General features: G+C 48.9%; 1 protein-coding gene across 1 annotated transcript in view; it reads left to right on the forward strand.

The window, feature by feature from the left end:
* Window positions 1-12,279, forward strand: part of LOC133347254 (ryanodine receptor 2-like) — a 323,764-nt gene that overhangs the window by 195,153 nt on the left and 116,332 nt on the right. The window contains 7 exon segments of the mRNA XM_061559372.1: window positions 4,767-4,926; window positions 5,311-5,397; window positions 6,407-6,633; window positions 7,364-7,382; window positions 7,384-8,229; window positions 10,391-10,591; window positions 11,309-11,420. Of these exon segments, the coding sequence (XP_061415356.1) occupies window positions 4,767-4,926; window positions 5,311-5,397; window positions 6,407-6,633; window positions 7,364-7,382; window positions 7,384-8,229; window positions 10,391-10,591; window positions 11,309-11,420 (1,652 nt within the window).

Raw genomic sequence — 12,279 nt, forward strand, 5'->3', positions numbered from 1 at the left:
AAAACCATATTATTTCCGAGGCACGGTGACAGACGCCTGTAATTCGGCGCTATGGACGTGCGATTGGTGGATTAAACAGACAGTATTGTGTGTCTATGAGAAGCTCCAAACCTGCTGGGATTTGAAGTGGCCTGGAGGTGGCTGTATAACAAGTGCATTCCTCCCCCGACCATACACAATTTTGAATATCATCTCCTTGAAAAGCGTGGGTGTCCTCTGAACGTTTGGGTTTTCTCCAATGTTTGGTAATCGTGGTTTATGAACAAATACAACAGTTCACAATAGACTAGCTCTCCACATAAACACAATGTGTTTTATCTTCTTGGTTCTTTCGGTAAAGTCACGTAGAAGGGAAGTAATAAAATAATAAAATTAAAACATAATAAAATAATTCTCACGACGTTTCGGCCACAACGCAAGCAGCCGTCCTCAGGTGCTTGCGTTATGGCAGAAACGTCGTGAGAATGATTTTATTATGTTTTATTTTTATTATTTTATATTTTATTACTTCCCTTCTACGTGACTTTACCAAAAGAACCAAGAAGATGAATCCCTGCAGTCACAATGTGTTTTAGTCCATAAGCTTTGTGATGGGCCACAGTCATCACGGAGGTACACAATGGGGTTTGTTAACATGCCTGTACAGTATATTCAATTAGTAATAATACTGATCTTTCTCTTTGAACTCCTGGATAAAGGTCTCGCCACACCATATCGGCCATGGGGTGTGGTTTGACCATACTTCGCCTCACTGGTCTGTGTGAAATGGTGACCGTTTCAGATAATCACTCGCCACAGATGTTGGACATGTTTTCAAACTCAGGTCACTGGCCTCATAGCCCAGTGTGCCAATCACTGGTAGCATAGTGTGCTAACCACTGTGCCACCACTCTACCTGCACACAGTGTATGCTGCATGTACATTCTAGTACCACTTGGTTAGAAGTCAAATGTGACAATCTCGCTCGTGAACTGCCCCTTCTACAGGAATGGCTCTGAGCGGAGATGAGCACTGTCTAACACTTGCTTGAGTATGCAGATTTAAAAAAAAAATCCCCCGCTCACTTTGTGAAGAATCGGACCCTTTCTCGCAGACTCTCTGGAGAGAATCGAGAATGCCCTTGGCTAGCATGTCTAATCTAGGGCTTCACATGACACTTGACAAGCAGGTGATAGTATACATGGAACTCTGGTGGAGCTTTTTTAAACCAGACTTGTTTTTGCAAAGTTCAACCAAACTATCTTTTGCTTTTTTTATTTTGAGACGGTATCTTTCATCCACGGCTGACGTTGCCGAAAGCCTTTTATGGTCATCACATGGCTTCATTGACAGCCGTTTGGCCAAACAGCCCCACAGAAATGGCCCTGCCATGCATCTTATGTTTGTGTTTCTTGGCATCACAAATCTTGATAAAAAGTTAATCCAGCCATTTATTTAACCTTGTCTGTGAGCTTTCTCAGTGCCGATCGAGTTGAAGCTGCTTTCATAGGTTGCAATGAATGTCAGAGGTCTGTACGGTTATCAGAGCCGTAGCTACACATATCGTATCTACTGTACATGCACATGGACAGGTGGAACGGAGGACGTGCAGTGATTAGCGTGTGCCACTATGAACCTGGCAATCTTAGTTCGCTTCCTAGCGACAACTAACATCAGTGGCGACTGGCATCAAAACACTGGTCCTGCCCTCCCCTTGCTTTACCAAGTATTTACCGACATGGTGAAGTATGGTGAAAAGAAAAAAATTCCATGACCGACATGGCATCTGGAGGCCTTCATCCATTTGTGGATTGAGAATGGTTGTAATTTTTTCTTTGCATTTTGAAATGTACACATACACACAAAATATACAAGCAATATTTAGTTTCATGGGTAAATCACTCAAGTTTATAAACTACGTCAAGTGCATAATATTATTTATTACTTCTTCAGTTGTCCAGTAAAATAAATTTGCCAAATGAACTTAACATTGCCCAATAACAGGATCTATGCTGTAGGGGTTTCCCTGGATTCAAACCACAATGGCGATAAAAAAAGGTCATTGCCCTAACATTATTGCACGATCGTGTATGTTAACGTTCACCATCAACGTCGGCCGTTATCTATCTAAAGCTGGACTAGGGCTCCACATTGCCGTAGCCATTCCTATTGGTCCTGCAATGCCGCGATCCATCTCTACGGTGGTTGTACCTGCTAGTGCGGTTGATTCTCCGTTGACTGCCATTGTCTTTGCCAATTTTGCTCATCGGCCAACTAACCCTTCTATATTCACACTCTCTGGCACTGTACACGATGACGGAGTTGAAATGTGTTTATGTGTTGCGCGTACGCCAATGCCAATGAACTTGCACACGTTAGTTTTGAAATTATCTTTGCGGGAGGTCGCTCTTACTCCTTTGCCGCTCCGTAGTCTGGAACTCGCCCAGCCATCTGTGCTGTCCACTCCGTTGCCCCCTTCTTCAAGTCCAGCTTTAAGTTGTCGTCTTTGTTCCTCTGCCCATGACTCGCTGCCTCACTCTATAAAACAAATATGCATGATTTCTCTGGAAAGTGTTTGAAGATATGGTCATATTTGGACGCTGTGTGAATCCAAGTTGTATTCCATCACTCAACAGCTCTTCTCGCCTCCTTAGCCACGCTATTCTCCAGAAGCTATCGGTATTGCATGGTTAGGTAAGACCGCCAAACCCCACGCTTGACAGCTCCAGTGAGCGCCATGCTGCGGTGAGTGTTTACTTGCCGAAAAGCTGCTTGTACGTCTGGTTTAACGTTACCGTTGGCGCCACGTCAGGCAAGGTGCCAGCTGTTACTGGCTGCAGACGTGTAGACACATTCCCACCCTTGGCTTAGCAAGCATGCACACTTATAAATGTGATTTAAAGCGTGCCCAGCATATTTGAACATCCATTATAACTGCATGGCAAAGGTTCTGCCCTGCAATCACTTGCCCATGCCACTGCTGGCAGATGGGCCTCCACTTAGGGAGTATTTTGGCTTACTCTTCTACACTGGGCCAGACATCAGCTCGTGGACGTGAGCTAGATGGTTTGTTGCATTGGGAGAGCTAAACAAGATGGCGGCAGCTTTGGGAGGCCTTCATCCAGCAGTGGCAAGATGTTGAATACTTCGCCTGGTATGGGTTCGATCCCGACCCTGACGCCTGTATATTTTGGAGTTTGCATGTTCTCCCCATGGTGGAGTTTGCATGTTCTCCTCGTGGTCGCGTGGATTTTTCTCCGGGCCCTTCGGTTTTCCCTCCACGCTTAGAAATGTGCGTTTGCAGCATTTGGATGCTATCAATTTCCACGTGATAAGCCACTTTATTGAGCTATAATTTGTGGCCAGGTCGCTTCTGAAAAAGAGCTATATAGGTCAGTGGGCCTTACCTGCTAAAATAAAAAGAGTAAAAAAAAGTAGTAAAGAGAATATAGGCCATGGCTAATAATTGTGATGAGAAGGCAATGACATTGTAATGGCAATTCTGGTAATGCGTATTTGGTCCGTGCTTGTAAGTCATTGTGAACACATTCCCTTTGTGTTATTTCACTTTCTACCTCGTTGTGTTGCATATTTTCAGCATGGGCAATTTCACCTTATTCACAGACTGAATTACTGATTTGCAATCATGGCTATAAATGGATGAGGCAGGTAACCATAGCAGCTGGCTCCAGATATATTAAACTTGGGCTTGGATTTTACAAACTTAATTCAATCAGTCGTTCCTTTCAGTTGCTTTCATTTTACACTGATTATCGTCTTCCACTTGCAATTATATTTTTATCTGAGGTACTGTATGATTGTACCGTTTCTGCTGATATATTTGGTTCTTCACTACATTGCTGTCCAGGTTACATGTTTATGATTGTGTTTATACCCCAGCTCTCCCTTTTGTCTCAACGTGCTCTCACCCTGCTCTACATCAATGCTGTGACCAATTCATCGATTTATTGGTCAAATTACAGATGTGTACATTGTCCAAGGAACATAATGCCACAACAACCACAGTGGTTCTCATTGTCTTAGCAAGCTCTGCTGTATTGGGTGGCAGGGTGGCACAATGGTAACACCTGTACCTCGCAGGAAGTAGAGCCTGGGTTCAATTCCCGACACCGGGCACCTGTCTGTGTGGAGTTTGTATGTTTTCCCCCTCTGTTCTATATGGGTTTCCTCCCACTTCTCCGATTTCCTCCCATATCTAAAAAGAAAAACATACAATGCAACTGGTATTGGCCAAAGATCCTCATGCTGTAAAATTACCTGTAAATTACTCATGGGATTACACGTAGCATCTTTATTGCTTGCTATAAAAACTTGGCAGGGCCCACCGAAATAAAGTGTTGAGACTAAGTTCGGCTTTCCTGGGTAAACAAGCATTGCAACAACGACAACAATAATAATAATAAGACTGTGTAACAACATTAGTTTTTGTTCCTGGGTAGTAAGTGTTATTTCCTAATTGCTTATGCCTCAAAGGTACAGAAAATGGCTATTATTCCCCACAAACTTTGCTTTTGTGATCAGGACACTGATATTTTGGAATGTACCTATTTTCAATGAGAAAACGTGTGCATTTGTGTCTTTCGTTCACACAAAGTCCTGCTTACAAAGCAAAGTTTGTGGGACATAATAGCCATTTTCTATACTTTTTAGGCATAAGAATTACAAAAATAACACTTACTACCCAGGGACAAAAATCGTGTTACATGGTGTTATCTGCGTCCTGCTTTCCCATGCTTCTTCCCCCCCCCCCCACCACTGCCACGCAGCATCAAGCGCAGCAACTGCTTCATGGTGTGGGCAGGGGACGTGCCCGCAGCCGAGCAGAGCCGCAACAACAGCGGGCTGGAGATCGGCTGCCTGGTCGACGTGGCAAACGGCGTGTTGTCCTTCACGGCCAACGGCAAGGAGATGCACACCTTCTACCAGGTGAAGGCAGCCGGGCCATCCACGCCGCCTCCCTCCCCCCCTCCCCCCCCAAACCTGGGCCTAATGCAGAGATCAATAGCCTCTGAGGTTTAATGGACACCACGGTGGTGACCTGGTCTGCAGGCGGTCGTGGGTTCGATCCCGACCTTGACGACGCCTGAATATTTGGAGTTTTATCCCTATGGTCGCATGGATTTACTCCGAGTCCTGGTGCGGTGTGTCAACGTCGCCACGAGCGAGACAAAAGCGGCTGCCGGGCATGGTGCTGGCCACCCACCCCCTCGTGTGCCATACCAGCCTTCATAGATGCTCGCAAAACAGCGCTTGCCCCGAAAGTCTGTATGCATACCTGGCCCCGTGCGTGTGTGTGCGCGTTATGTGCAGGTGGAGCCGAGCACCAAGTTGTTCCCGGCTGCCTTTGTTCAACCGACCAGCCCCGGCATGTTCCAGTTCGAGCTCAGCCGATTCAAGGTGCTCCCCCACCCATCAGCACGAGCGCCGTCACGTTGCCCCCCATTTGAGCTGAATGACGATTTCACTTTTCACTTTTTGATAATAACCTAGAGACAGTATAGGCACCACACGTGTGCCAAAAAGGAGATGAGCTTTGCCCTAATTCTCAGAAAGACTCGTTGACACTTTGACTGTCTTAATATCTGGCATGAGTAAGGGGTCAGAAAAGAGAATGTCGGAACTGTTTGGAACTTAATTGAGAGGTGTTCTCGTGACATTCTGCATAATTACAACAACAACCATCATTCGCCACTAAGTGGCGGTAACGTTACCACAGGGCTTGTGCCAGGCTACGTGCACTTTAAGGCCGCGTGAAGTGTCGAATGCCCGCTGGCAGGAAGTCACGGCACAGGCCCAGGTGTCATGGGTTGACTGACTGAGATGACTGGCCGATGCGCCACTTATATATATATATACACACATGGGTTTCAAAGCTGTGCTCTAACAGAATTTTCCTCCATGGTCCATAAAGACTAATCAATAGAAAGCAATGGTCCGGTGAGTATACATGTGTTACTGTTTCCGCATAGCTTCTCGAGGTGCAGTTGCCTTTAAATGCACTGCAAATCTATAGTTTGATTCAAATACATTAATGAGCATTGGTTGTTCCTGTGACGAAGCCGGGTCAGGTGACACGGTGACTCCAGCTTCCTGGTCTCTCGCCTGATGATGCTCAACTCAGATTCAAGCAAAACGTCGTGCGTCTAATTTTTTTTTATTTTGCGGTGAGAATTGTTCTGCAACTGAAACAGTAAGAATTGGCGTGCTCAGCAGCTCGTACGTGGCGGGACAGCTGAATTTGTTGGGCAATGTCGGGCGGCGGAGGGTCTCACGACGTATGTCTGGCTCGGTGACTTAACACGTGACTTAGCACAAAACTCAATGATGACTCATTTCAACCTGAATTGTACGTCATTGTATAAATCTGTTGCGTTGCGCATTCGTGCGTGCGCGTGCGCCGGTGCAGAACACGTTGCCTCTGTCGGCGGCGCTGTTCAAGAGCGAGCGGCGGAACCCCGTGCCGCAGTGCCCCCCGCGCCTGGTGGTGCAGCAGATCAAGCCCGTGCTGTGGAGCCGCGTGCCCAACCTCTTCCTCAAGGTGGAGACGGGGCGCGTGAGTGAGCGCCACGGCTGGAAGGTGCAGTGCACCGAGCCGCTCGTCTTCATGGCTCTGCGGATTCCGGAAGAGAACAGGTGCGGAGCTTCTACGCGTGACGGCGCGCAAAGACAAGCGTGCGGTGCTCTTGTTCTTCGTCGCCGTCTTCTTCCGTGTGGCAACTGCATTTAAATGTTCGCGTGGAAGTCGGTGAGCCAGTGGATCGCCTCAACAGTAGCCCGATGAGTGTCTGAAAAAGCTGCCAGAGAATAACGGAGGGGGGCGGTGGCGTTGCTACGTGGTCCATTGTTTGAGACTGGTGACCGTGTTCGCACTCTCGGCTCTTCTTAATTTTTCCACTATGGGTAACCTTGCCCGTAACAATAGCACTGGTTTAACAGGCATCAGTTGGACTCGATGAGGTCAGAACCAGCCCAATGTTTGCCTTTCTTTTCATAGATGCTATTGGGGCACATTGATCTGGTATACCCGTTGACAGATTAAATGCAGTTGAATTTCTATGATAGCACATCTCTTTACATAGCTCTTAATTTTGCTATTTATTTATCGTGGGATTAAGATTGTGATTTGTATATATTTAGTGCTTAAATAACAAGCTGCATCTCAGAGCGCATTTCCATACCCACCCTAGACTCGTGCAATATCACCGAGGTAAGAGAAGGGAATTGAGAGAAGGTGACGACGAAGACAAAAACAACGACGTGGTTTGTACGACGCAGGGCACGGGACACGTCGCCGCAATTCGCCAGGACTAAAACAGTGTTGGGGTGTGCAACGCACCTCCGCCCCGCCCCCCTCCCCGTGCAGGTGCATGGACATCCTGGAGCTTGTCCGAGCGGAGGGACCTGCGCAAGTTCCACGCGCACACGCTCAAGCTCTACTCGGCCGTGTGCGCCCTGGGCAACAACCGCGTGGCGCACGCGCTCTGCAGCCACGTGGACCAGGCGCAGCTGCTCTTCGCCATCGAGAACCAGTACCTGCCGGGCCTGCTGCGCAGTGGCTACTACCAGCTGCTCATCAGCCTGCACTTGCAGGCGTGCAGCACGGCGCGCCTCATGACCAACCGCGAGTTCATCGTGCCCATGACGGACGAGACGAGGCGCATCACGCTCTTCCCCGACGAGAGCAAGCGACACGGGCTGCCCGGCGTGGGCCTCAGCACGAGCCTGCGCCCGCGCATGCGCGTCTCGTCCGTGGGCTTCCTGTCGCGCTCGCTCGACGGCGCGCAGTTCAGCCCCGACTTCCCGCTCGAGGTGCTCAAGGAGAAGGCCATCGGCATGCTGTCGGAGGCGGTGCGCGAGGGCGTGTGCCAACCACGCGACCCCGTGGGCGGCAGCACGGAGCACCTGTTCGTGCCGCTCATCAAGCTGGTGCACACGCTGCTCACCATGGGTGTGTTCGGAAACGAGGACGTCAAGCGCATCCTCATGCTCGTCGATCCCAGCGTGTTCGCCTGCCAGGGCGGCGGCGGCGGCGGCAGGGAGGACCGCGCCAGCGACAGGCGGGCGCCGCTCGCCATCGCCAACGGCGGCAGGGATGAGCGTCGCAGAGCCGAGGTCGCCGGCGAGGAGGGGGAGCTGGCGGTCCAGCAGCAGCAGCAGCCACAGCAGCAGGATGAGGAGCCAGTGGAGGGGCTGCTGCAGATGAAGCTGGAGGAGCCCGTGAAGCTGCAGGTGCCTGAAATGCCCCCTTGCTAATCGGTTTGACTCGCCAGCCCTCGTCCTGCTGATGAGAACTCCACAGAGCACCTTGCTCTGTAATTGATTGTCGGGGTAACGCCTTTAAGGTTCCATTTGCTTAAACCACTTCATGGAAATCCCATCCCCCAGCTCAACCTGTCCACCTCTCAACTCTTTGTTAGTGAATGCTGTAAGCGTCAGCGGTGACACTTGCCGATAAAAGCCAGCTACTCATGAGGATTGTCCCGAACCTCCAATTATAATGGGTGGCTACGTACGGTGCAAAAGAAGGTGAATATACATATATACATTGTCCACCCAGTGAAGGCCAACGTGTGTCTGGCGGGTTTTCCTGCTTAGATAAACAGCGCATTAAGCTGAAAGATCCACCCACATTTTATTTTGCCACTGACTCAAATCCTTTTACCTGGTTACTTTATATGTGTGTTGCTTGTTTCGTGTAAGATTTGATGAATGCAAAACAATTGTTTTGTTATTTGTCACTGAAAACTCCGAGATCCAATTCCAGGTTTATGAACACAATAGCTGGAGTTTTACTGGGACGCCAGTAGAAAATGATCCAAGTGTTCACAATATGCGACACAAGTTGATTGCACGTTTTTATAAACAATTGGTGTTGTTACAGAAAAGCACCTTTTTCATGGAAAGCATAGCTTCAGCGGTTGATTTTTGGTGACACTGGCAGGAGACAAACCAGGTGTAAACAGTGGAATTCCAGAGTTTAATTCCGGCGGTAATTTATTTCACTTAGTAATGTGGAATGGTTAAAATTATAAATACAGTTGATCATCGATTATCCCTGCACCGTGCGACTATCCAGCTTCTAACATTATCCGAAGGTCCCGGGCCGATTCAGTGAAACCGCTCCAGAGGCTGTAACCCAGTAACGGTGATCGTCAAACGCGTGTTTTTTTTCAACAAGAGCCTCAGTAGTAACTACGTAAATCACCCCACGCGGAGTCTTTCGAGATTGGAGTGCTAAGTACGGTACAGTAAATACAGAAACTTTTACAGTAGGATTATTATGTTGGTCTTTTGGTATGTTTATGCCAATTTCATACAGTAAACACATGTAAAGCACTAAGAAACATATACACAACGCCTAAAAACATAACGTTATGCAATAATGTGCAAACTTAAGCTTTCCCCCTTAGCCGCCGGGTAATGGATGATCTACCGTATTTGTATTAAACGTGCTGCTTAGCTTCAGGACTTTCTAGATGTTCTTTAAAAATCAAGACATAATTTCACACATATCCTTTTCAGGATGACCATTACTGTGCACTCAATTATAATAATTGCAGCTATTACTTCCAACAGTAAATTGGAAATGACTGGCTTATGTGACATTGTACAGGGGATAGCACATTAGGCTTGCATTTACAGTCTTAGAAGAACCTTGTTTGATTCCCCATCATCATCCAAGTAAGTGCAAATGGGCATAATCACACAGATATAATCGCAGTAAGTCAAATGGTGAATTGACGACTGCTTGTACTGGGGTAAAATGTGAGAACCCGACTTGCAGGGGTAGCATTAGTACTATGGGCAGGCATTGAGCCCCAAGGTATGTGTGATTTTACATTTGTTTGCAACATGTATTGGTGTTTAGCTGTGGAGAACTGAATTGAGATGATGCATATTTCACTGGCTTAGAGTTCCGTTTGTGCCAATGATTTGATTTGGGTGTGTGGTACACGCCTGTGATCCACCGCTTTCGAGGTTGGGTTGGTGGAATGCAGAGGTATATGTGTGTGAAAGATGCCCATCCACACAGCTGCTGCAATTGAATTGCTGATCTGTTTTTCGTAGGTTTTAAATGAATTCGCTTGCGTGTGTGTATATATCTGAATTATTTATGGCCATGCGTCTTTATCTCGCACGCAACAATACTCATCAAGGATTTCGCCGAACATCCCAAGCTTGACGATCCTGCTCTTCATTTCGGTTCATGTTACACTCCGAAGCAGAGCTGATTAATTAATTATCCATTAATTGGACAACAGACCGTGGTTTCCCATCTCAGAAATTCATCGTGAATCCGCGAGAATTCCGTGCTCGTAAATGCTCGCCTGACCGTGCGCTGCCACCCCCCGCCACCACCACTCCCCGTTGCGCGTGGGGCTGCGCGCAGATGTGCCACCTGCTGCAGTTCCTGTGCGACTGCCAGCTGCGGCACCGCATCGAGGCGCTGGTGGCCTTCTCGGACGGCTTCGTCATCAAGATGCAGGAGAACCAGAAGTTCCGCTACAACGAGGTCATGCAAGCGCTCAATATGTCCGCCGCGCTCACCGCGCGCAAGACCAAGGAGTTCCGCTCCCCTCCCCAGGAGCAGGTGAGGATCGAGCGGGGGCGCTGGGGCTGGTTTCCGTCGCATACTGTCATCGTGCAATTCGTAATGGATTGCAATCGCGATGCCAATTGTCATTGTAATTGCGGCTAACGGTGCTGCCCTATTTGTAGTTGTGTTTATGGGTGGAAAGTGGGATATAGGTGGCAACCACTTTCATCCGTGCTTCACCCTCCTGGATCAGCAACCCAGCTCTCAACCTCTGCTGGATGGGGAAGTTCTTTTGTCACTGGGCTGAGACCATCGGCTCGCTGCACTTGAGAACCCTGGCTTACTCGCAAGCGGCTGGCCACGTTTGAACTTTGGGTCTCAGTAGTATGTGCGCAGTGCTGCTTTTAGGCTTCACAAGTGCACTCGGCCGCCTAGCTTTAAATCGCACGAAGAAATGAATCAATTGCTCCAAATAGCAATTGAGAGGTGTTTCTAGGACAGCATGAGTATCAAGCGGAGAATGAGCGCCCCCCTAGCGTGCACCATAGGTGGGAGGTTGAGAGAGGAACACTTGTTGGTAAATAACTGCCGAGTGTGATATCAGCGAGCACCACGTGTTAGATATGCGCACTTCCACGCATGCTGCGGCATTGCATTCCTTGCTTTTCACCTACACATTCGGTCCTCATTGCCGTCGCTCTGCGAAATTCATCATCTTGTCGTCTCCCCCCCCCACTCCCTCCCCTCTGTCCTCTACGGTTCTCTCTGTAGATTAACACGCTGCTCAACTTCAAGAACGGAGAGAGCGAGGAGGAGTGCCCATGCCCCGATGATGCCCGAGAACTTTTGCTCGACTTCCATGACGACCTGCTGCTGCACTGTGGTACGTGTGTGTGTGTGTACACGGGCAGGTGCGTGTGTTTTGTTGTCTGCTGTGTGGGGAGGAGGAGGAGGCTCATAAAAGATGCAACTCGGCAATTGGAGGCAGCCACCCTCCACCAAGCAGGGAGGGCAGGGAAATGGGCAGGCACAGTGGGGGATCGCAGGAGGTGCATCTGTCAGTTGTCGAGGTCAGTTAGCCCATAACTTCCTGCTGTCAAACCCTCGACACATCACGTGCAAGTACTGCGGTTACAGCATCAATGATAATTTGTGACAAATGACAGTTTTGTTGTTGAGAAGCACAGAATATGCATAGCTCAGCGACTCCGGTCTGTTAGCCCACGTCACGTCATATGGGTCTCTCCATTGACCTACTGCCAAGAGCCTTCACCACTCTCCCAATCCACACGGTCTCAAGTCACCTTGCATCTGAGGCAGGTTCTCCGATCAAGTAATTAGCACCCGAGCCTACCGAGTCCTGGCATAAGCATCGTACCGGCGTCACCGTTGCTTCGTCACGATTGCCGGCCGTTGCTGTACGTGTGTGCATACATGCACAGTGTGTTTACACGCATGTGCACGCACGTTCCCATTGGTGCACACTTGTTCACGAGCGTATGTAATTGCGCGTGTGTGCCCCCGTGTGCCTTTGCGGGAGCGGTAATGTAGCGGTTAGCGCGCTGGGCTACAAACCTGGCGACCCGAGTTCGATCCTCACTCACGGCCAACGGTTACAATTATCTGAACCGGTCCTGGGCATCCCATAGGTCGACTCAGCCTCAAATGATTACCTGGTGCGGTGCATTAACACATCGCCACTAGGGAGACAAAGACGGCCGAGGGAGGTGCTGACCACCCAC

This window comes from Lethenteron reissneri, chromosome 25 (genome assembly GCF_015708825.2).
Source record: "Lethenteron reissneri isolate LAM-NWPU_2019-01 chromosome 25, ASM1570882v1, whole genome shotgun sequence".
Lineage (NCBI taxonomy): Eukaryota > Metazoa > Chordata > Hyperoartia > Petromyzontiformes > Petromyzontidae > Lethenteron > Lethenteron reissneri.